Raw genomic sequence first — 26,011 nt, 5'->3', positions numbered from 1 at the left:
GGAGCTCGACGGGCCAGAATGGGGTGGAGCAAGAGGCCTGCAGCTGGCTTCCCGACTTGTGGATGATATTATTTGACTGACCCCTTCCGGGATGAGGAGTGCTCGTGGGGCGCAGAGGATGTCTGCATGAACTAACCCTGGTGGTGGAGGGGTTCCTCAAATGGCTCGGGCCTGGCAAGGTGATGGGCCCTACTAGGAGTATACCTTTGACATCCCCCCATACCATCCAATAGATGGGTACCCATGAGATTATTTATGTTAAATTTTGTTTGATTGTGGGGTTTTGTGGAGGAGGCCAGTTTGGGCTTTCCACCTGGGGAGGGGAGATGATATATTTGTTTTGTTTTTGGTTTAAGCTAGTGCAGTGCCATGATTGTGGGCCCTGGCTGTAAATGTCTCTGGTTCACTATGGGAGGGTGGCTTTGCTCCTACAAACATGCACTCCCCGCACTGGAACAATGATGCACAAATGGCGACCCATTACACCTTACTGACATGGAATGTCAGGAGAATGGTCATCCCTCAAAAATGGCAATGGGTATATGCATACTTAACATGTTGCTGCATAAATATCACTGCACTACAAGAGACACACTTCACTTTGGAGCACAGATTTAATTTATGGGACTAGATACTCAGACTTGCAAGAGGTGTGTTGTTCAGGGTTGCACGGGGGAAGGTTTCCTTTGTGAGGCAGCATGTGATTAACTATTCTGAGGGCAGATAATGGCCAACCACTCGCAGACATTGTGATCTACGCTCCAAATTTAAGGCAAATGTAGTTTATTGAATTGCTTTCCCAGCAGCTAGTGTGTGACCCCAAATGTGCCCTTGCTGTTGAGTGGGGATTGTAATTGTGTTGGGGACACCAACCTTAATCAGTTTACTCCACCAGTGCCGGGCGCGAACATCTCCGTGATCGCTCGCTCATTCAGCAAATGGCCGAGAGATATGCAGTTAACTGATACTTGGAGACACTTTCCCACAACTGCCCAGCAATATTCTTATTACTCGCTGATCAACCAACTTCATTCTAGGCTGGACTAATGGCCCTTTTCTATAGATCTTTGCCTGAGATTGGCAGAAGCAGAAGACCTTGGGAGCACCATATCAGATGGTAACTCGCTTAAGACGAGACTAGTCTGGGGGTTACGGAGTACAAGGTTTCCAATGTGGCACCTAAGGGTAGAGGTGCTGGAGGATGCTCCATTTCGGGATCAAATCCACACACACATCACACAATATTTTGAGGAGAATTAGGGGACCACTACAGATGTGACCACAGAGTGGGATGCTTTCAAAGTGGCCATCAGGGGTCACTGTATATAAACCACATGGCGCACCCACTGAGTACTCAGAGGGGAATTACTGGAGCATGAGGGGGCCATCAGACAAACAGAGAAGACGGTGGTACCTAACCCAAATCACAGGGTTGAGTTGACTGAACTGCACAAGCACCATGTGGACTTGTGTAGTCAGCTCAGCTTTTTGTCGTACAAGGCCTTCCTGGCAGCTCAGCACACAGAGGGGGACAGGCCAGGCAGGGCAATGGCCTGGTTGTTGAGGACAGAGACCTCTAGGCCCCGGAAAGGGGAGATAAGGAACAGGGGTAAGGTGCTGGTGAGCACCAAAGTAGTAATATGCAACACATTTCGGGACGACTACTGTGAGCAATACGCTCTGTGGGATGGTCCGCCACCACACCAAGAGCACTGCTATGTGTTGGCAGCCCACACCCCAGTACTGGATCCACCTCAGTGGTAGGAGCTTGACGAGCCACTGCTGACAGATGAAGTGTGTGGGGCATTGCTGCAGATGGTACGCAATTAGCCACCTAGTTTGGACGGGCTGCCTGCAAAGTTTTAAGTTATGTACAGAACCCCGCTGGCTGACAAGTTACTCAAGGTGCACAAAGCCTCAATGGACAGTGAGGGAGTTATCTAGCTCGACCAGAGAAGCCTTGATCGTGTTTCTCCCAAAGAAAGAGAGAGATACACTGCATGCTTGCTCATATTGCCTCCTGTCCCTCCTGAACCCGGATTACAAAATCCTGATCCCTGTATTTGTGAATCAGCTGCTCCCACATCTAGCCACACTTGTCCATACAGATCAAAATGGGTTTATCTCAATGTGCAGTTGGTTTTTAAGCATGCGCAGACTGTTCCCACTGATGGACACAGTTGGACTGAGAGATGGGTAAGAAGGGGCTGTCCCTGGATGTTGAAAAGGCCTTTGACACCCTCAGTTGGCCATACCTGGATCTGGTGCTTGCACGTATGGTTATCGACCAGGTGTTTGGGAGCTTGGAGAGATTGCTTTACACTAGACTGCTGGTCAGGGTGCGCGTGTGGCCCACTATTTAAACAGAATTTGCCATAGCAAGGGTCATCCAGCAGGGGTGTCCCTTGCCTCCAATAATTTTTGCTCTGGCCATGGAACCACTAGTCTGCATGCTCCAGCAAAGGTCGCTGGAGTGGGGAATTTCCCACTGTGGCAACTATCACCTAGTGTTCCATTAAGAGGACAATGCATTGGTGTTTCCGTGTAAGCCTGGGAACTCCCTGGCAGTGCTGATGGCAACCTTTGACGACTTCAGGACCCACTCAGGGTGAACTGAGAAAAGTCCTGTCTATGCCCACTTTGGAGGCAGACAGTGCAAGATGAAGCAGTGACCAGTGAAACTGGAATGATATGGGCAAACAACATATTAACATATCTCGGGATCTGTGTGTATCAAGACAACGAGGATCTGGTGAAACAATTTGGGTAAGGTTTTGGTGAGCTCTAGACAGCCGCTAGCTTTTTGGTGTAGGCCATCTCTTTCTCCAGAAGACCAAATAGCCATTGCAAAAATGCTTGTATTGCTGCAGTTATTGTATAGGTTTTCTGCCATTTCGACATTGCTGTTGTGTTTCTTTACAGACTTGAATATGTATCTTTCGGACTTGATCTGGGGGTGCAAGCGCAAGAGAGTGGTGCTGAATAAGACTCAACATCCACTTCGGAAGGGAGGACTAGGGGCACCCAATCATGAATGGTATTATGCTGCAGCACAATTGCAGTGGCCAATGAAATGGCTGTTTACCCCCGCAGATCCGGAACACAACACTACAGCAAATTACAGGGCACCCCAGACCAGTAGAATGTTTTTTTCTGCCAAGTCACCAGGGGGTATAGTTGCTGCACATATATATGGTCACAAAGGCCTGCTGGACTAAATACCTCCGCACTAGAGGGGCTCCATTCCTTTATGACCAATGACTCCCCTGTAGGAGCTTCCTGTCACCAGTGCCATTGCTTGCACCTTTGCCATGTGCCCATGGACCACTGCTGGCATTGTGACCACAGGAGAGCTGTATGATCAGGGTGCGCTGCTGCAGGAAGCCTATGAACTAGGGCCTGGCCAATTCATGGCGTATGATGTACTGGCTCTGGCCCTGTCAGTTAGTCAGGGGGTTCCACCGAACCTTGCCCAAATGCAGTACTCCATTGCAATTTGACACACGGGGTGAGAAATGAGCTGTGGTGACATTATACAGGGCATTGTAAGAACCACTAACAAGACCATGTGATGACACAAGGGCCTAGTGCGCCTAATTCGTGCAGATGGACCTCACTATTAGCCAGTTAAAAGCGGCAAAGCAATACACTGAAAGCATGTGACGGAATACATGGTTTAAGCACCCGTATTTTAACTATCTGCATCAGGCATACCTCTCCATTAGGCTTGTGGGGCATATGGCCCTCGCCACAGTCCCCCGCATCCGAAAAACCACAGCCGGCGGCAGATCCTTCTCCTACCTCGCCGCCAAGACCTGGAACACTCTCCCCACCATCCTACGACAGACCCAGGACCTGCTGGCCTTCAGAAGACTCCTCAAGACCTGGCTCTTCGACCAGTAGCACCCCCCCTCCCCAGCGCCTTGAGACCCTCGCGGGTATGTAGAGCGCTTTACAAATGCAGTGATTGATTGATTGATTGACAGCGGCGGGTTGCCAGCGATGTGCCACACTGGAGGCGTCCTCCAATATATTATGGGAATACCTAGGGTGACCAGACGTCCTGGATTTCCCCGGACAGTCCCGGTTTTTAGAGAACTGTCCCGGTGTCCCGACACTTCTCTTAATTTTAAACAAATGTCCCGGTTTTTGGGACAAAGGTCACATTATTAAATAAATGTCCCGGTTTTTGGGCCAAGAGTCAGATCATTTAGGGAAGCATAAGTGAAAGAGCCTACAAAGTATGAAATAATTAAAGTAATTTATCTGTTACTGTCAGACAACAGAGTCCTCTGCTCCCAGAAAAGAGACGGAGTGGGGAGCAGAGAGAGGTGTGTGGGGGTGGGTTGGGGGTGCAGGGTGGTAAGTCAAGCCATAGCTAATTTTATATATGTAGTCTTATAAATGTGTGTATGTATGTGTGCGTGTTTATATATATATATATATACATATATATATATATATATATATAACACACACAAGTATAGGCACACATTCACAAAGCTACGCAAAAAAACGGGACAGGCCAGATATAAAAGTGAGAGTAAAGTCTTTAGTCCTTCTTTTCTGTCTCAGCTGTCCCAGTTTTTGCTCCTCAAAATCGGGTCACCCTAGGAATAGTTGATGGTTCCCTGGTTTGTACAATTGTTCTGACATTTGCTGGAGTTTCTTATATGCATGGGCTGCTTGTGTTATTGGTCACTTGCATTTTTCATATTAGTGCACTCTCATTTCACGATGTTAGGTCTTGTGTTGCTTTTATAATATTTCACCTTCTCTTGTCCTTACTCTTTGCACTTTTTCCTTCGTGCTTTAACGATTACGCACGGTGCGCATCCCTTGAACTCGGTTATAATTTACTAGTTTAAACACATGTATACGAATATTATCGGTTTATGTCAGATATATAGTCACACCGGAGTAGATGTTTTGGTCTTGAATTTAAATAGATAGTGTGTGTGGATATTGAACAAGTAAATGTCCCATTTTACCAACATGTACATATTGTCTATCTATCCCACAGCCTTGACAAAGTCTAGGAGACAAAACATGTGTCGGCTGTTGGCTGTTTGGATTGTTTGGATTGTTTGTGTTATATGTGGTCTTTGACTGGAATATTGACCACAACTTTTTATCTGCCAATAAATGTCCACTTGGATCAACCACACAGGGTTTGCTTTGGTGTGCCCTGGCCTTTTGTTCACATATTTTATGCAACCATTGACCGGTTTCCAGTCAGCGTTTTTTTACACCTGTGGTGGCAGGTGCCCGGCCAGCTTGGCACCCACCATATTTCAAGTATTGGTGGTGCTTAAAGACTGCTGTTTACGGACATTGTTTTAAAACCTGTGTTGATGTGCGAGCGCTGTGGCATCTTCCACCTTTTCCTTTTGTATTTAACAAGTTGGAATGTTGCATGGTAGTTCTGGCGCCGAGGCTCTACATGCGTCGTCGCACCGCGATGGCGTGGAAAGCTACAGGACTCAGAGGCAGACTGGATCAGTGCTTAATTTGAGCCGGTAGTTTCCGGTGCGAGGCACCGGCAGTTATTTTTCTATCTTAAACATTTACTGCAAGCAAAAGTCACATATGAGAAAGATAGAGGAAGAGAAAAATGAAAAGGCGTCACAAAGTAAGAAAAGTGATGGATGCAAGAGTGAGCTGAAGGGGTAGGCAGAGGCTGTAAATGGTTTAAAGAGGCCCGAGATGTCTTCAAGATTACACTGCCTCTGGTTTCTGTGTCGCACATTTAATTGCAGCAGCCACGTGTTTCGGAGGCGAACTTTGGGCACCGGCACGTTTATATTTATAAATTAACCACTGACCTGGATGGGTTGACCTCCGAATATGGGCTATTGAAGAGCATCTCTACAAGTGGCAGGTCACCGGAGTTGGTGGTACATGGCATAACCATGTGGGGATGATTATGTCATCTAAATGGAGGCCAGATCTGACGACAGATTGCCCTGGCCTAACTGGGTCCGTAGCTATTTACGCGCGAGGGACACTGGCGACAGCTGAAAATGGCGAGGGTTGGATTAACTATGGGGCACGTGCTGGGGCGCCGTGGTTAAGCATAGTCTATCGGTAAGGCTTCTCAATCGTTCGGGGAGCGTGCAGGTCTGCTGGGATACTTCATAATATTGCCACTCAGGCAAGTTGCACAGGAATTGTTCGTGTTTTGTCTTTTTGTTCCACATCCCTTCCTGTAGAACGCAATCTCATCAATTACAACACATACACGTCAGCCCCTGCCCCACCCCCTCTTGCTGGTACCCCCTTCTGGGACGCGAGAAGTAGGGATATGGTTCGGAAACGATGTCGTCTGGGAGGGACGGGAGAGGGGTTACTCTTTTACCGTTCAACCGCACAGTGATCAAGTCTATACTGAGTGCGACACAGCTCACAGTGGTCACTGTCACTTAAAAAAATGTATCCAGCTGCCGACTAATACACATAAAAGATATCTCAAGTAGCTGAAAATATATTACTTATCGTGCTTCGGAAAAAAAACTAATCATAGCGCTATGTAAAAACCTTAATTTATAGGCACCGATACTCCATGAAATGTCTACCTTCGTTAATAAGAAACAGCGAAGGGTATATTTATACAGAACCTCAGATCCCAGTCGAGGCTTCCCCACAGACTGTTACAGCTCGCCCTAGAGTGAAATCCGTGAGTACGGGCTGGCAATTTGTAAGGTTTATGTAATGGTTTTGACCCCTTGGGCACCGTACCCACTCTTCATAACAGCAAGGGACATTCTTGATTGGACCCTTGCGTTCAAGTTTGGGAAATCTAGTTAGTCTGTTTTTTGCCAAATGATACCCGATTCTGGGACAATTCTATTTTTTTTCTCAACCATTCCACACTACACCACTAGATGTCAGGAGCATGCAACGCGGGTAAATGCAGGAACACATCCTGCAAAATGATCAATAATTCTCAATAGGAAGCTAAATCAGAACTCAGGAGTATAGCAAATATAACAGGGTTTAGGTGGAGCGGGGAAACAAGGCCAAGTTCCAGTGTTCTGTATCTGGGAGGCCACGGATATTCACGAGTGGGCAATAAACAGGTTTAGGAGATCTCTTTTTCATAGAGATAAAATCTGCAAAATGTTGACGTGTAAGAACATGAATGTTACATATTAGTAATGTTCGGGCTAAGGGAGGGAAGTGCTGGCGCCGCTGTGTGCCAAAGCTGTACTTCAAGCAGGGTACCAGGCATGGGGCATGTGTTCATGTATGGCATTCACGAACTGTGAAATCATGGGTGGTAAGTTACAATGGTTAGCAATAAATTCCGAAAAATCAATGTTTTTTAGATTTTGGAACACAACAGTAATGCTCTTTCATCAATGGTTTCAAAATCCATATTTCACAGGAATGATGCCATACCTATGACGTATTGATTTTCCATAATTTGAGGATATTATGTTATCCCTCTGAATTACGGACGAAAATCAAGAAGAAGACAATAAAGTAGTATATTAAATTACAACAGTATTGATGTAGTAATGTGTTGTGGCTTGGCTTAGTTCTCTGTCTAATGATGTCAGAAAAGATGAGCAGTCGTGGGATTCTAAGGGCGACAGTTAGAGAGAGGAGAATAGAGGAAGGAGCTTGTTATATAATGTGGTGGATGCTGTATCAATAAAGGTCTTCTGAGTTAGCTTAACCAGAGTAGACTGACCTTAACATAATGTTTCCAATGAACATTGTCTCCATTTAAAAAATGTGACTGATGGCAATTACAAACCACTCTGCATCATTTTTGATTAGCATGTTAAAAACACCACGCATCTGTATTATAGACCCAAGGGTGAGTTGAAGATACACTAGACATCACCCCGGATCTATTCCCTGGATTCATAGGTCCCTTAGGACATCTGGCACCTAGCCTTAAATGATCGAGGAAATACAGTAACTAAGGCCAAATGAGCCAAACACCCCGGCTTCCCTCACCCTGGAACTATTATATCTGGGGAGAGGTACACACCTCATAGGAACCAGTAAGACAAGGGTGGCTCTTGTCAAGCTCGTGGCCGTGTAGCAGAGAAAACGATTCCTCTTTAAAAGAGTGTCAACTTTGCAAATCTAGTGAGGGTGAAGATATGCAAAAACGATAGACACCCCTGAAGAGAGCCAAAATCTACAATTTATACTTCATATGTGCAGACATAATCATACATACACCCACAATATATTATAATGATACATTACCAAAACTATAGTTAAGATTAAGTTACACATGCCACGGGGAACCTGAAATCTACTTTGACTAAGTTTCACCAAATTTTGAAACCTCCCCAGGAATATATGTAGTTGCACATACGACGTTTTGTGATCATCAAGCAATATTTAATTGTTTAAAAGAGGATTTTAAGCCGGGGCTTTACCACTAATCTAGCATGGGTTTCTTTCTCAAATCACCATACAGCACACATTTCTGAAAACTCTTCATTAAATTTCATCAGACTTGACATGAGAGTAAAAACCTACTCTGCCCACGTATTTATTAATACATGTTTAAAATGGTCCATATTTTTGAAGAACCTGGTATACAAATTCCAGTCGGATCAATAGTAAAGATATGTGCTGAAAGAACACAGTCCTATTCATGGAATGTCTTAAAAACATTATGTGGCAGAACTATACAAATCAAGTACATCCGTGCTGGTCTGCAAGTGTAATGAAACTGGCTTAACTTTAAAGAGACTGATACAAACCCTACATCATTGGCTATCTGGAAAACATCATTGGCTATCTCGAACGTGATGCTAAACAAAGGGGAAGGAGGAGGGTTAAAGGGTAGGAGCCTGATGAGAAGCACATTCAAACAGTGAGTTCCTGCAAATAGTGGCCATTTGACGTACAAATCTGCAATCGCACCAAAAAGGTACACTCACAAGAATGAATAAACATTTACCAACACAAACATACATCTGCATGTTTTCCACACAGCGCTACATTTACATTTGTATAATTTCCACGCAGCATTACATTCACAGGGCTCAATTTAACACGTACTAAGTGAAAAGATGGTAATAGAAGCCTTCAGGATACCATTCCCGCATGTATATGCCCCTTTTTAAACAAACACGGATATAATAATACTTAGAGTTACAAGTCTATATTGAGTGCTACGGAGATCACATTGGTCATTATCATTCACTTATTAAAAGTTTTTCAACTGTCCTCAATGGATACCTACGAATTCATTTATAAAATACATCTCACTTGGCTAAAATACATAATTTAGAGTGCTTTTGAAAAAAACACATCCTAGTGCTCTGTAAAATCGTTACTCATTTCCAAATAGGTTCCGATACTCCATGCAGGTACTCCCTTCATCATTCTGGAACACCTAAGCCATATTGTATACAGAACTTCAGATGCTCCCAAGAGCTCTGTTTCACACTAGGATTGTGGGCACCCATTCGGAGAGCGTGTTGATAGGGTGAGGCTTGTACTCTGGTGTAAGTGGGAGTCAGGAGTATGGAGACATGTTCCAATCAAGGTATGGCGAACTGGTAGTTGTGAAAAAGAATGTGGCACATCAGAAAATGAGAGAACACATGGAGTCATGAATCCAGTTACCTACCATCTTAATTCTTTAGGCGAGGTCTTTGTGATCTAATTATGAGGTTGAGAAGAGCCAAGATTTTCACTCACTCCGAAATTCGCAGTGATGGTAGTTTATTTTCATATTTGCAGGAATTTAGTACCAACTCTTGACTGTATGGACAGAGAGCTGGCACCTATTCACGAATTTGTAAGGGGGTAAGAGGTGAGTCAGGAGTGGGGTACACCTAGAGCCTCGCAATGAAGTCTGGTAGTAGGTTCTGACAATGTTGAAAGACTAGGCTGCGGCATTGGCTACATAACAGCGGTGGCCTGAGTTACCCATAGCCTGCACAGCAGATATAGAGGGGGCTTCGGTGGCAGAGTAGAGACTGGAAAATACGTGCTTTTGTATGTTATTATGTGTTGGAGCCTGCACCCACTGTAGCTTTCAACCTTCAATCGAACCTGTTGTTTTCTTTTACAAACATAACGTTTTTACCTATGCCCACTTTGCCCACCCCTTTTCAGAAGGACAGCAGATTATTTTTGTAACTGGACTGAGTAGAAGTAATTGCTGTGACCCATGGCTGGTACTCTGGAGTTCATAATATATAATCTGAGAAAGTTTATGACATAATAAGTGAATTGTAAATAACCATGCTAAGAATAATTTCTTCCCCTGCCTTTGATTTAACACGCATTTTCTCAGTAGATTTTATAGACTTTTCCACTAAAAGCACATGCGTAGCAGTTATAATAAAAAATATGCTAATGACTGAAATAATTACTTAAAACAGTCAAACGGAATTACACAAATAAACAATATCACAATGTGTAAATATAATCATAACAACTATATAAGTGGTCCACTACTGAAATATTAGGGAAAATATATCATAAAATAAATATAAATACATAAGCAAAAAAACATAAAATTTCCACCAAAAGAAAATAATACAAACACACAAATAATTACTTTTATGTACAGCAACACTCGAAAGCCTGAGTTTCTAACTATTTATCCATACATGCACATATGGAACTTTATACAATACCACCTTATAACTCTATTATTTTCCATATACATGTATACCTTTCTATGTACTTATGTATCTATATACTTTACTCCTACAGTAGAAAGAAAACAAGTCTTCAATTCTCTCCAATGCAACTATGGCTCATCCTATCCCTCTCCCAAAATTCTCTACCTCCATTCTGACTCATCCTAAACGTCATTGTACTACTATGATCTTCCAACATTCTTCCCTCCTCTACACTCTTTCTTCCTCTATCATCCTTGAGTCGTTCCAAACTTCCATTTACTACTATGCTCGCCCAAATAACCTTTGCCATCCTCTATCCCTCCTTTGACTCATCTAAAAACCTCATTAGGTCGCAGCTAAAAACATATTGGAGACATTCAAAAAGCTGACCTAGGAATGCATTCTTGCATGTTGCTTGCCATTGGCTTAGTGGTTTGTAACTCACATTTTCTTGCTTTCCATTTGCTGGCTTTATTTGTTTTAGGCTGCCCAGCATGAGATTGTACCTTCCCTTGCCCAAACCTTATTTACGGTATCCTTCAGAGTGCTCCCTTTCTGTAAACAGGCCTGTAAATCTGGTTCTTATCTCGTCACATTTGCTGTGCATTCAAAGACCGGGGATAATGCACTGTTTTCTGGGGGTGCTTGTTTACTTTTCTCTGATGTCAAAGTGAGAGGATTTATGTAACAATCTTGCTGGATACTGGGGGTAGGAAAGAGGTTTATTCTAGCACATGACAACATTCAGGCGAACTGTGCAAGTATGAATTAGGAACACAAATCAAGCACATTTTTTTTGTTATTTCAGAAGTGTGCTGGAAACAAACACTTTAAGATGATCAAAACAAATGATTACACTAGGTGATGCAATTTCCATGTATTTTCATCTGTATGCTGTACAGTTTTAATAAAACGGTATGCCTGTGCAACAGTAACCGTCATTTCAATTGAACATGTGTTCTCTGTAACAACAGTGTGCTACCACACCATGAATACTCCACTTTACACCACTCCACTCTGCACCACTCCACACAACTGCACTCTGATCTGCACCACTTCACATTACACCACTCTATACCACTGCACTCTGCGTCAATGCACTCTACACCACTTCATGCTACGCTGTAGCACTCTACGTCAATGCACTCTTTGCCATTCTACGCAAATGCACTCTTCACCACTGCACTCTAAACTACTCCAGTCTAGGGCACACAAATCTCTGCACAATTCTACACCACTGTACTCTATGCCACTTTGTAACACTGCACTCCATGCCACTGCACTCTATGCCAAAACACTAGCCAAAGCACATTACTCCATAACACTCAACTCTATGCCCCTGCACTCTTGCACTCTATTCCAATCCACTATACACCGCTGTAATCTATCTATTCTGCACTGCTGCACTCTGTGCCACTACACCCTTCACTACTTTACTCTATGCCATTACACTCCATGCCACTCTACACAACTGCAATCTACCCTGCACCACTCCACTTTATGCCACTTCACTCTACTCTGAAACAATGTACTCTATGCCACTGCACTCTGCGCTAATGCACTCTATGCCAAGGCACTCTGCGTCACTGTACTCTACGCCACTGCTCTCTGTGCCCCTCTACTCCATACTATACCATTGCACTCTGACACTGCACTCTCTACCACTGAACTCTACACCACTCTACTCTGCACTACTCCACTCAATGCACCGGTACTCTGTGGCACTATACTCTACTTTGCACTATTCTATGCCAGTGCATTTTATGGCACTATACTCTACACTGCAACACTCTATGCTACTCTGCAACACTATGCCGCTCGACTCTATTCTTCACCACTGTCCTCTGAATCACTCAACTCTATGCCACTCTACGCCACTGCACTCTACTGTGCCACTCTACTCTGCACCACTCCACCCTGTGCTACTCCACTGTATTCTACAACTGCATTGTACACCGCTGAATTCAATGCCACTGCACTCTGCAACACTCTACCTCAATGCACTCAGCACCAGCATACTCTACGTCACTCCAATGTATGGCACTCTACTATGTGACTCTACCCCATGCCACTCCAACACACAACACACTCATCCACTCCGCTATATAACACTCTACTCCACTCTTCACCATTTGACTCTACAGCACTCCATGCCACTCACTTTTAGCCAGCTTAACAGCAGCCACGCTGATGTACAACATGGCTTAAACACATAGGCAAAGCAAATAGCTCTCCCACAGGCGAGCCCATTGCCTTTGCCAATGCTTGTTTTACTATTATCTCCCTAATACGCCTTTCTAGACTCATCCCTCCTCTATCACATCCCTAACCTCATTTTACTACTATGACCTCCCAAATAAAACTTTCTTGACTCGCCCTTCCTCTGTTCTTCCTTTATTATATTAAAGTCAACTACCAGATTCACATGTCTACCGCTTGAATTAGCAATTTATACTTATTGATACTAATCCACCACTAATCTATTTTGGGTTCTGGAGTAGCATGCTACATGCCGAAAAGCGCTTCAAAGCCTCATCCAGGGTAGTATGCGCTATATAAATACAATTACTACATAATAAGTTGTGTTTCATGAACCACTTGCTGCTGCTAATATTCTAATTTGGTTGCACTTTAAAGAAGAAATGTTCCTTTTAGTTGAATCACTTGTATCCATTTTATTAATATAAAAGGAGGTAATGTTGAGATCAATACTGGGATTCACACCAGTGCGCTGTAGTTTACACACAGATCACAGAGATCCTGCTGAAGGCACCACAAAGGCACATGTACTAATCTACATGAAAAGGGCTATCCTAAACATACCATCAGAGAAACAAGCAGGCCACGGTCAGCAACAGAAACATTTGGAATGGCACGGGCAGCACCACAGAGCACAATAGTAAAAGTCCAAAAAACGGACTGCGCACTACATAAATAGTAATACAATAAAGTTTCACAGTCTGTTACAAGCCTGTCCTAGTCGTCCTACGACTAACCCATAAGAAGAAATTAGATGGAGGGTTGTGGAAGAAAGAACAGGGTAATGGACGACACCCTGGCATTTGGTAGCAGTAGGATTGTAAGTGAAACCTTTGAGCTGTTTTGCTTTTTTATTTTATTTGTATAATAATGATTAGGATTTTTTTTTTTTTTTTTTTTTTTTAACAAAGTAGGCCCTTAATGGCGTATCTATGTGTTTGGGTGGGTGCAGCTAGATCATCCAGCAATGCGTGCAACATTGTGCTTAGGCTGATCTGAAAATGAGCTGGTGCTTTGCTAATGGAGAGAAAGGCTCCCCCGTCACCCCTCCAAACACACCTTCGAGTAGTAACTCCATGCAAACTGCTGGTCATACCAACTGAACATCTGTAACATTGGAATGGCATTACTTGATGACCAAAAGGCAAAGTAGGCATCGTAATGAGCATAAACCTGCAGCATCATTGCCAGGCTAGAGAAAAGACAACAGAAAATGCCGGAACAAGAAAGCATGAGGGCAGACCTTTCAGACATCCATTCCCGTCAAGCTACAGAAATGGCCCTCTCTCGCCTCCATTTTCTGAAGGAGCTGGAGATTCTTCTCTTCAAACACCTCGTCACTGCATTACCTTCCAGATGTTGGACTGTTCCTGGGGACTTCCCTCCCTCGCAATCTTCACCTGAATCTCGATTTAAAGCCCCTTCCTTCCTCCTCCCCCCTCCTTTCCATACCCGACTAGTCTTGTATTCTACCCGTGCAACAATGTACTCCTCTTCTCGGTCTTCTGTATAGTACTCTGTTGCCTCGCATCTAGGTTGGCACTGTGTAAATCTAACAGATAAATATATATTTTCATATAGACAAATCTGCCACGTTTGCTGGTAAATTAAAACAAGTTGGTGTCTTTAGAATTTCTTTAATCTAGTTTCCTGCTGCCTTTATAGTCCAGTGTCACAGAACAAACTACCCAAAAAAGGAGATTTAATGTCAAAAGAAAGGCTATTTTAGGAAAGCAAGCACAGCCTTGTATTTTAACGACGCCAGCCTTCTTTTACCCAGTCTCGATTCAGGGCCTGGACCTGTGAGAAAGCTCAGAAGCCCCCTTTCAAATATCTTGAGAGATCAACAATTCGGCTTTGTTCATAGTTAATACAGGTACCCTCACGTCACACACATAACTGGGTCAGAAAGCCTCTACATACAAAGTACCCATATAAATAAAGAGGAATTTTGAGACCAAGACAAAATATTCGGAGTAGTAAGGTCAGCCCTTTAAGGATTTGCCAACCTAAATTACAGGACTGTGTACTAGTGGCAGATGCCACTGGCCGCTCAGATACAAAAAATGTATGAGTGCACACTGGAACAATAGCCTGTTATGTATGGTAATGTGCTTGATTTGTAATGTATTATTTTTAACTTTGCACTCGTTTGATAGAAGGGAACCAGGCATTAGACTATAAAAATAGGCAACATTATTGCATTTGCAAGGACTTTGCTGCTGGTCTATGAATATTATTTGAAGCACTGATCTTCATTTTCCATTTATTTATGCTGCTTTTTTCCGTTTACTTAAAAATTACTTGTGTTACTTCCAAAAGACCAATCTTCAGACGTGTAAAGGGTTGCACTTGTGAGTACAACCAAAAAGCATGCTTGGAAATACTATTTATTTAAGGCACTGAACTTGATTTGAACTAATACATAAATACACTATAGTTCTTTCCTGTGAAATCTCAGACCATTTTATTTCACAAGTATTAAGAGCTTCTTCTTTTAAAGCTGCTGCCCCATAGTTAACACTAGCCCTATTTAAACTATTATAAATGAAAATCATAATTTAACGGGCCACGTAATCATAATGCTCCTGTCAGCTGTCTGCAGTTATGACACACTCCATATATGATTACTTAGTCCATATTTTCAAATGATAGTGTAAAGGCAATGAGGTCTTACGTGGTCGAGATGTGTTTATGAACCACTGAAGACCAATAGTTTGGAATTCACCTCAAATGCTTTCAAGAAGAAAGAGAATCTGCAAGTCAGCTGATCTAGTGTAGGCCTGATGCTTCTTATATCTATTTGAGAAGGCTGTTTTTTTAACAAATCTCTCTCAAATAGTGCCTACGAGAGCTAAAAACAATACACTGTACATATGGTTCCCAACTTTATTTTTCCAACCTGTGGCTCCCTTGACTTATTGGCTGTGGCTGAACACTATGTTACTTTTTTTGGTCAGGGAGTACATCAGTTTTTCTCCCTGAAAATGATTGGGATGAAGCTGATGCAGGTATTATACGTATAGACTGCCTGAAAGCCTAGAAACACGTATGGCCACAAATCAAAGACCACACCCACAGGGAACTAGCATCTAGTCTTGTGCAGGTCCGGCCTACAGGCCGTAGTAGAAGCCAACAGCACCCCACTCCTGGCGGTTCAGATAGCCGTCCCCATAGGCCCGCCTCCTCCTAAATGTGGTCTTCTCAAAGTCATTGTTGTTTACTTTGCAGCGACTGTACTGTAAATACTATAGCGCCTACTGTCCCCGACGAGGCGTCGAAAAGCATTTTCGGTGGGCAGTAAAACCCTGGATTAATGGATTAAGATGAAAATGCCCACAGCCCACATTTATCAGCAGCCATCTCTTTACGTTCTTCGTAGCTCCCGCCATTGACCGGACATGTAGTAGAGCCACCACCTTTCCGACAGTACACCCAAAGAGAAAAACAAAAGACTACATTTCCCAAAAACGCAGCAAGTTGCTCTTAGCGGCTCCCACATGGAGCAGTTCTGCTCTTGCACTCACCAGGGGCCATATGTACAAACACATTTTCCCATAGACATAGAATGGTCAAAACTGCTTGCTACATCTGGCCCCAGGTCTCTTGATTGCTGAGCTTGCCAGTCACCATATTTCCCAAGTCCTGTCCTCCGAGGTCACAGATCTTCTGGGATAACATAGTAAGAACTGCTGCTGTATATCTTAATGCTCAGCATCCTTGGCCCATGTTCAATTGAAAGTCTAGGAGAGTCGTTTAAAGCCTCAGCAGCCAGCGCAGTGGGATTCCCTTTATGCCCTGGCCAAAAGTGGCTACCCCGCTGATGGCTGTTAACAGCCACAGTGTATCCAGGGAGAACACTACGTAGTGATGTTGCTGGAAGGCCTCAAGCTACCAGAGTTCACAAGTCAACCATCTGACCTGCCGGTAGACTTCATGGAGACTGGGCGTAGCTATGGGATGGCGATATGATGTCGTAAATGTATTTGTCAATGAGTCATTCTGAACACTAGAGTCCACTAAAAACTGTTTTTGAAAAATATGATGGCACGTTATAAAATGTTTTCGATTTATAATATGAATTATTTTTATTTGTAATGTAGTACCCTTTCATATTGCATTTTGGATGGCGCCAATAATTACCTTAGGAGTGAAAATTAGTTTCAACCATTACTATATGCTGGTAGGCAATAAAGATACTGTTAAAACTAATTAAATGAGACCAGGTATTGGTTTTAATCTTAAATGTGAAAGTGCTTTTTTGCGCTCATGATTTTTCGCTATTACTTTGCCAACAGCTGACACTAGTCTGCTTTGCGATGCTTACATGCATGTGCAGGCGTGTAAACCCTACTGGTGAGCTGCGTTTATTGGACAGGGGTTTTGTTGTGTTGAGCCCCATTTCCAAGGGTCATTAAGGGTTAAACCCCTTACTCGTAGGTGTTCACAGTGAAACACTGGGTGTTTGGTAACAGTTAGTTTCTGTACCAAAGGGGGCTTCCGATTTTTGTCCTCCTAGAAATGTGAAACAGACAAAGCTCGGTCTGCTGTGTTGATGACACATCCTTGAGATGAATTATGAGGCCTAACTGATTGATCCAGCTTTGTCTAGGTCGCCGAGAAATAATTCCAAAATGTTTATACAATCTATCGCAATCGATTACCAATTTCAATTGATGCGCCCTTTGGCGCGTGCCCCAGGGTCACGACAAATGGAAGGTATCGCGATGAATACAGTCAGAAGTTTGTTATGTTGATCAGGGCATGCTGTCTGTCAGGTGAAAGGGTTTCTTCTGATGTATGAATAGAAATCACATAACTTTATCGGGTAGAACTCAACACATGAGCTTATTGAAAATGTGTGTTTTTCTCTGTTTTAAGAAACAACAATTGCTTGGTATTGACTGCTGAGGCATATATACGTTATGGTTCCCAAACTGTGAGCTTGGTTCGCGGCACCCCTGGCTAGTTTTGACAGCGCACCAGGGTGCTGCAGCGCACAGACTGAGAACCAACTGTTCTAGCCCACTGACATATTTTACGAATATTTTACACAAAACACTTACTGGGATGTGGCCCAGAGTAATTACCAGTGGTTGGGATTAATTCAAGCATTCCATCCATCACCGTTTTGTAAACACCAAAATTAGGATCTGGGCCCATCTTTCTAGATGCATGCTAAACAGATCATAACAGCAACCACCAGCTGCTTCCCACGCTGTTGATGTTTTGTAGATGAAGGCCACAGATCACCTTCCCTCTGACTTGACCCTTGCTCCAAATCAGCAATAAGACTCGGAGCTCAGTGAGGAGCACTGTTCTATGCAGATAAACAGGTTAGAGTCAAAAAGGGCCAAAACATATATGCTGCCTTTGGAATATTTGTAGAAACGAGAGAGGGGTGCCCAGGCTCTTTGCACTGGCAGCAGAACCATTTCTCAGCATGAGTGGAGGGCTGTGGCATGGGAACCCCACTGCCAGATGGAGTACGTTGCATCTTGCTGCATGCCCATAACACGCTTCTGTACTTGCGGGATGTTGAAGATGGCGCTGTGCAGTTTCTTGAAAAGCTGGGTAGGGTATCAGCGCTCTGCATGAACTGGAATAAGCCCAGTGCATTTCCAATCTCTATTAGCATGCAGCATATCCCACCTGTAGTGACCAGTCTGGGGCTTAGGTAGGAGCCTTCAACATTTAAATACTTCGAAGTGAACATATATCATAACTACGAGGATACCGGGGAAGGGAACCTCAGGGGAACACTGCGAGCTCTTAAGGGTAGTGCTGAGTTTTGGCGCTCCTTGAAGCTACCCATAGTGGCGAAGATTGCTTTGCGTAAGAAGTGATGCTACCAAGACTGTTCTAACACTTTGCGAACATCCAAACCCCCCTCTCCTGATTTAAAACAGTCAACATACTGTTAAGGTAATTGATCTGTGATGGAAGCAGACATGAAGCCTCACAGCGTATATTACAACGCTCGAGGGAAAGAAGGGGCTTGAAGCTCCTTAGTATGAGCTATATTTACCAGCCCAGCTGCAATGGCTGGCTAGATGGCTTGAGATGATTACACTTGTGGAGATGGACCAGTAGGGAGGGGAAGACAGAAGTGGAGTGCTGATCTCATTGCTGCTGGAGGCAAAGTTGCATGAGATTTAGCCCTCTAGGCTCCTTAATATAGCACTCTGCTGCTGAAGAGAGTAGTATGGAAGACAAATCCCTCACTGTACGCATCAGCGCCTCCACTGGTCGGTTTCCCTGGGGTGGGAGGTGGGTACTTCACTTCATTGCCCTGGAAAGCTAGCAGCTCCAGTTCAATGGTCAATCTACTGTTCTTATGCTAAAAAAAACATATTTCCAGTTTGGCTTACCTTGCACATCAAGGTTTTCAGGGCATTTTCCCTTACAAACCCTCTTGCTTAAGGGCAGCAACTATTGAAAGGCCTCAAAGTTTTATGAAATATGAAAAAGTAGAGGCACAATTTCCACAACCAGATTTCGGAACAGTCTAATTCGGCAAGTAAAGGAGAGCCAAATCAACTTACTTTTCACGGGGAAAGGACATTTGGCTATATTCACAGTAATATGGAGTCTGCAGTTTATGTTCTGCCACTCTTAGCCTCATTAAGTCATACGTGCTTTAGTAAGCACTCTATGAAACAATATCATTACACAACAAATACAGAAAATAAATATGTACCTCAACTTGGAAAATTCTGATATCTTTTCCATATAGCTTCATCTCATCTGGAAAATGCTGGAAACAATTCACGTAAGGTATGTGTCCCTCTTCAACAAACCTAGTAAAGTAATAGTCACATTATATAATGTCCCCATTTACGTGCTATGCAAGTCGTATCATCACTGTACACAATGACTGACGCACTTTGAGGAAAAACATCAATATTTTTAAGCTGATATAATACAAGCTTCATGTAGAAAACAGAAGAGCAGTAGGAAAGAGGAGGCTATGACAACGAAAAGAGCTAGACATTTTTCTTATTTATGTTGCATAGAATTTATAATATTCATGTTAATGTGGATTTCTGCCTTTCATTAGAGTTTCAGCCCTAGATGGTTTCGGAATTTTAATTTATCAATCTTTTTAAGGATAGTAAGATAACGATTAGATTGGTGCACAGGAATGCTGCCGAGATCTGTGTAACCTAAAAGCCATAGATTTGAAAATCAGCCTTTTGGGTCAGTTTGTTACCATACCAATGACGATGAAAAAAAGAAAAACATAGCAGAGCAATACTCGGTTCTTATAAAAGCATTATAAAACTACAGGAGTATGAAATTAAGATGTTTCTGTCGAAATGAGCCTGCCTTATCCAAATGCCTTTTAGAGCCACATAACAGCTAGCAAGCCAAATTCATCGAGATAAAGATTTCTGATTAGTGAAGGATAATATGTACTCTATTGCAGCCAAAGGCACTGAAAGCCCCAACGTGGATTGACATTTAACAGTTGTATGTGGGCCAGGAGAAATCCACAAAACGTTTCTGTATGTTTTCTAAATTAATGACATTCTCATGGTGTCACATCCATCCATCCATGCTGAAACACATCCCTGCAGTTCTTTTTTTTCCTCAGGATCACACGATCCCTCATTTCAGAGGTGGATATCTTCGTACACTGGACTGTCTTCTTCCTTGTCCATCGTCCTTGTGTTTGTAAAGCGGGGAGCCCCCCTGATACCAATGTTATTTTCTTTCTATCGCAGCTCCTCAACCCGAATAGGTTCTACCCCTTCTCCACCAACCATGTTTTTACCCTAGTACCTCTAATCCTGTTTATAACTACCCATAGCCCTGCCCATTTCTCAATCCCTCTAGGCCTATCCATACCACAGACCCTTTGCCCTAACCTACTACAATATTTACATAGCAGGCCAAACCACACAATCGCTATTTTACGTTGCAGGCTAGTACATGTAGCCCTCCACACACCCTAGTATACACTAGTACCTCTAAAGGACGCCTGCGTACCCCCTGCCTGTAATACCCGCCCCCTTTTTCTTTTTACCCGTTTTCCTTTCTAGTTTTTTCTTGGGCACATTTTCTCTAGTGATACTATGTTTAATGTGTCACTTTTTCAAAGAAAAGGTTTTTATCAGTTCGGAAATTCGCCAAAATAGAGTTCACCGGTCTGAGGTTGGCGCACTAGTTTTCTCCGTTTTCTTTGTATTGCTAGAATGAGATAACGCTGTTTTTAGCATTGAAGAAACACTAAGGCACAGGCCTCACTTCGAATGAGTGACATATCCAAAGTAGTTCCTTCTCCGGACGGATACATCAGAACTGGATTTGCCTTTCCCTCTTGGATATAGAGGAAAACAAAAAAATACAACGCAGAACTGTCTTTGAAATACCCTGAACAAGCCAGTGTACTTGACCACCAACAGTTAATATGCTTTAAAGATTTCTTAAGAGGAGAAGAATGAGTAGCACAATGAAAGGTAACACACCTGACAAACAGCGTACTAGTTCTAAACAATTAGACTCAGGGACCGCTGTAGAAAGTGTTTAATGTGCAGCTAAAGTGTTGGTTTTATGGGCTCAAATCTCCCGTTTTCCTTTTGCATGATCAAACCCTCACAGTCTCCCCCAAAAAATCTGTAGCTCACACCTCACTCTGCTCACTCCCTGGTGCCCAGTCTGCTTTTGACAATCCTCTCTATACTTCTTTCAAACCACCGACACCATAGTTTCCTCACAGCAAAAGCCGCACCCCGAAGGAGAAGGAAACGACCTGCTCACTCTTCAGGGTCTTTGGAGTTCCGCGGGACTGGCGAGCACGTGCAGGAAACAGGGAGGATGACACACATATGTTCGTGACCTGTAGAATGCGGCAACCATCCTGCAATAAAGCGGGCAAGACTCTGCCTGAGCTACTTCAGAATACTACGGCGCGAGCCCTCCTCGCATTATCTTGGAGATTAGAAGAAAGAAGGGAAAGACTGCCACTACCACGGAACTCAGGTGAGCTCTGGTTCATAAGATACTGCCAGCTAGCAGAGAAATATGCAAAGCCTGGATTTGGACACTGCCTTCAGATACAGCAAAGCAAAGAAAAACATAGAGCGCAACTGCAACCTCAGAGGTGTCCTGGCGCCAGAGTCCTACAAGGGGAGAAACCCAAGGGACAATCTCAGCATTTAATCGGAGAAGAGCTAAGTTTTAAATGCTTTCCTAACTAAAGCAAGTCTTGACAGGCGCTTAGAGAAGAGGGACAACTCCAGAGTTGTGCGGCCCTTACTGAGAACGCAATGCACGAGCTGCCTAGAATACTACAGTATGTAAATGTCTTGGGCGCGCGTTGTTCTAATCAGGAGCCTCATATCTGGCACCATTTACGAGGTAGATAAACACCCACTCCTCTCAAAGTCCGATGATTACACCACGGTGAAGGGCTGGAGGAGGTACACAACCGGAAGGATGAGACAAAGTGAGCTCTAAGCATGGACGTCATTTAGGGGTCGCAGTTGCGACTCACAACTTGCCCCTTGCGACCCCTGACACTGCCTTTCTGACCCCTGGCCTCAGAGGTGGCAAAATCAGTGCCAGGAACACAGGGGCAGCTCTCCTTACGGACTTGCCTGGGGCTTCATTTACTTGTTTTCAATCAGTTTTTATTGCACTGCTAGTGTAATAAAAAATGGAGTACAGTTAGCTGGAATATGACCCTCCTAGGTAGCTGAGGTAAGTTAAAAAACAATTTTAAATGTATGTTGTGTGCATGCTTGCGGGTGAGTGTGTGCTTATGTAAAATAGGGTGTGTGTATATGAGTTAATGTGTGTATGTGTAAGCGAAAGTAACGGTGAATTGAAGTCCATGGCTGTAAGTCCTGAATATGTAAAACCGGTCAGACGTACTAGGAGGAAGGGAAACGTACTCTGCCACAAATGAATCTGGGGTGATAAAAGGGCAAAATGACACAGCTTCATATGCAAACACTTAGGGATTCACAATTGATTCTGCCTTAGACTTTCAGATTCCTATATAAGTTATTAACCATTGTTTATCATCATCAGGTTTTAAATCTTTTACTTTGTAAGTACCCCCTTAGTTTCAATTGATTTTACTGCACTAAAATCAAGGCCACTAGAATTCTGCAATTCTGCTGCGTTTTGGCATAATTATGGATTTGACGCATTTACCACATAGTCAATCATCTGCTGTATAATCTGCAGATTTTAACAAAAATGTTTTGTTAATAAGTAATAAATTACTGATTCGTACACACGAGTTGTCACGGGGGAAAGGCCCTCGGCAAAGGTTGACTGGTCACCTTTCTGTTGCTTATTGTACACTTGGGTGTGTGGGTAATAATGAGGTGCAACTTATGCCCAGACAGTGTTAGCAAGTGTAAAAATGACATAATAATGAAGTAATACTATTAAATTGTTGCTGCATTATGGCACATAATTGACCTTTTGTTGCCACATAATTTAGTCAAACCCACTGCATAACTTGGCCACCCATGCCGCATAATTCTAGAGGCCTTGACTAAAACATACACATCAAAGCTGCTGCTTTACTGTCATGGCACTTGTTTTGTGTCATCCATTTCACTAGGCATATCTGTTTCAGACAAGGTGCAAGGGCGGCTATGGATTATATAATCCTAAATTTGGAAATGCAAAAACTGTCTCTTTTAGTGTGCAAATATGTGGCGGTGGCACATCCTTCCAATAGAACGTTGCCATTTTTGTCGAATCAGTTATCATTTTGGAAATCCTGCACACCTAACTCTTTAGAATACCTTCCCTCTACATTCTGACAAGGTCAGAGGCAAATATATTTAAGAGCTCTTTAAAAATTACTGACCAGCAACAAAACCTTTGCTGGTTCAAACACTACATAACTGGTTAACATTTTGCCTTTCACTCTTCCTTAGTAGTTCCTCGGTAAAATGAGTAATCTTCCTGACTTGCTTACTGGCTGGTCACCACTTGATTAATCAAGTATTCATGTATAGACTTAATGATCCCCTTTATGAATATTGAGCTTCACAAGTTTTATGTTCTTTTCATTTAATAATTCTAAACAATCAATTAGTACTTGTAGAGCATGGCGTATCACCCGTAGGGTCTCAAGGCGCTGTGGTGCGCATGCTGATCATTTGAAGAGCCAGGTCTTGATATCCTTTCTGAATTGCTTCAGTGATGCGGCCTGTCTGAGTTTGAGAGGTAGTGTGTTCCATGTCCGAGCTGTGAGGTAGGATCAGGATCTGCCTCCTGCTGTGCTTTTCTTGATTCTGGGTATGGCAGTGAGGGCAAGATGGGAGGAGTGGAGTTGCCTGGCAAGGGTGTAGAAGGTCAGGCGGTGGTTGAGGCAGCCCGGTCTGATGTTATGAAGTGCCTTATAGGTGTGAGTTAGTAGCTTGAAGGTGATGTATTTGTCGACCAGGAGCCAATGGAGGTCTTTTGAGGTGGGCGGAGATGTGGTTGTGGTGGGGTTGTCCAAGATGAGTCTAGCTTCTGCGTTCTGGATTCTCTGTAGTTATGCTTGTGGTTTCTTTATGATTTAAAAAAAAACAGATATTTAAATTCTGTTTGTGTAAATCCTTAACTTTTATTTTACTGTTTGTGTAGTTTCATTCATGAGTTTAATAAGGTGACATTAATATTTTCCTGTGCCTCGTCCATAGTTGTTTTCATCTTGCAAGTGTGCTGTGTCAATTCTCCTACCCGCCTCACTTACGGCATTGGTCTAGACCTAGTAAAGCAACAAAAAGCAGAACAGAGAGACTTCATATGATAAAGAGACAAATCCAATCAGTACCACATTAATACAAAAGAAATTTAGAGCTGATAGCAAACCAGTAGCACAAGTGAGCAAGAGAATAAAGTCATTGGCTTGCACTCTCCAGAATCCATGCCCAATAACTCAAGACAGTAAGCAGCCACTTTTGTTTTAATTAGGACACTGCATTGTGCTGGAGGTGTGTTTGATGATGTAGGTGGATTTACTTGATAAGACCACCTCAAGACAGAAGACTCAACGGTTCGGAAATAATCTAAAGCTGCTGTAAAAACCTAAAGGGAGCTTGAGATAGCCTGTAGCATGCGTCAGGACATCCAACGGGACCCATAATGGTTAAAACAGGGTACAGGATAGCAAGGAAATGTATGCACCTTTACAGTCCCAGCCACAAAGGACTGTGCGTTCTAAGAGTTCTAAAACACATGGGCACTGCCATTGACAAGATATATGTTGAAGTTTAAAATTGTGTAACAAACCTCTGCACAAGTTTGTTCACAGTGTTTGTTTGGGTCCACAATTTTGTTTTTGTATTGAAAAGCTAACTCTCACCGACAACTAGAGGCATGCTTCATCATCAGACTCTACATCCCAAGTTGTTTATGTCGGGATGGGCTCAACCACTCTAGTGGGAGCACTTCATATATTTTTTCTTTTTTCTTGTGGGATCTAGAGCAGAGTAACTTTGGTTGCTGGAAGTAAAAATGTATTGTAAAAGAAATCTCAATCATGTACTGCATTCCGATTTTTTCCAGATAAGATTTAATAAAAGTCTATACATGTTTTGAGACAGAAATCATTATCCCACCATCCTATTTTTAGTCAACATGTTTCAACTCTCTTTGATGCCCACAGGGTTAGGAGGTTTTGATCTGGACTACAGGATATATCATTCATTGAGATGACTGTGCTCAGAAAGGAGCATGTCACTTACCCTGTAAGCATCTATTCATAGCGTGTAGTGCTGCAGATTCACATTTGATGCATACTCCTGCCATCTAGTGCTGGGCCCTGACTTTGCAAGTTGTTTTTTTCGAGGAAGTCTTTTACAGTTGAAATCGTGCATCATGTTTTGTTCTCCTCCTCCTCCTCCTCCACTAGGTAATGCACATGTTCAAAGGCACCTTCATTAGATTGTATTTTATTTTCCCTGTCATGCGGGGAGTGAGGCTATAGTCTGCTAGGCTAGTGTTTGCTGTTGAACATGCTTTAATTTTGTGTATATTTGACACAATCTCATACCTGGTGGTAAGGTAGGAGAGGGAATGTCAATCTACAGTATTGCACGTTATGAATAGGGCTACAGGGTACGTAACATACTCCATTTGTAGCATGTATTGTACTCTTGGGGTAGCTTTAGGCATTAGAT

The 26,011-nt window shown here is 43.1% G+C and overlaps 1 protein-coding gene across 3 annotated transcripts in view; it reads right to left on the bottom strand.

Moving 5' to 3' along the window:
* The window catches only part of TAF1B (TATA-box binding protein associated factor, RNA polymerase I subunit B), a 638,950-nt gene that overhangs the window by 488,027 nt on the left and 124,912 nt on the right, over positions 1-26,011 (bottom strand). For all 3 annotated transcript variants that reach the window (XM_069235908.1, XM_069235910.1, XM_069235909.1), the window contains one exon: positions 19,573-19,672. In XM_069235908.1, the coding sequence (XP_069092009.1) occupies positions 19,573-19,672 (100 nt within the window). The remainder of the gene's footprint in view (positions 1-19,572; positions 19,673-26,011) is intronic.

Source organism: Pleurodeles waltl, chromosome 5 (assembly GCF_031143425.1).
Source record: "Pleurodeles waltl isolate 20211129_DDA chromosome 5, aPleWal1.hap1.20221129, whole genome shotgun sequence".
Classification (NCBI taxonomy): domain Eukaryota; kingdom Metazoa; phylum Chordata; class Amphibia; order Caudata; family Salamandridae; genus Pleurodeles; species Pleurodeles waltl.
The sequence above is the reverse complement of the archived record's forward strand: the minus strand, read 5'-3'. Positions and strand labels throughout refer to the sequence as shown.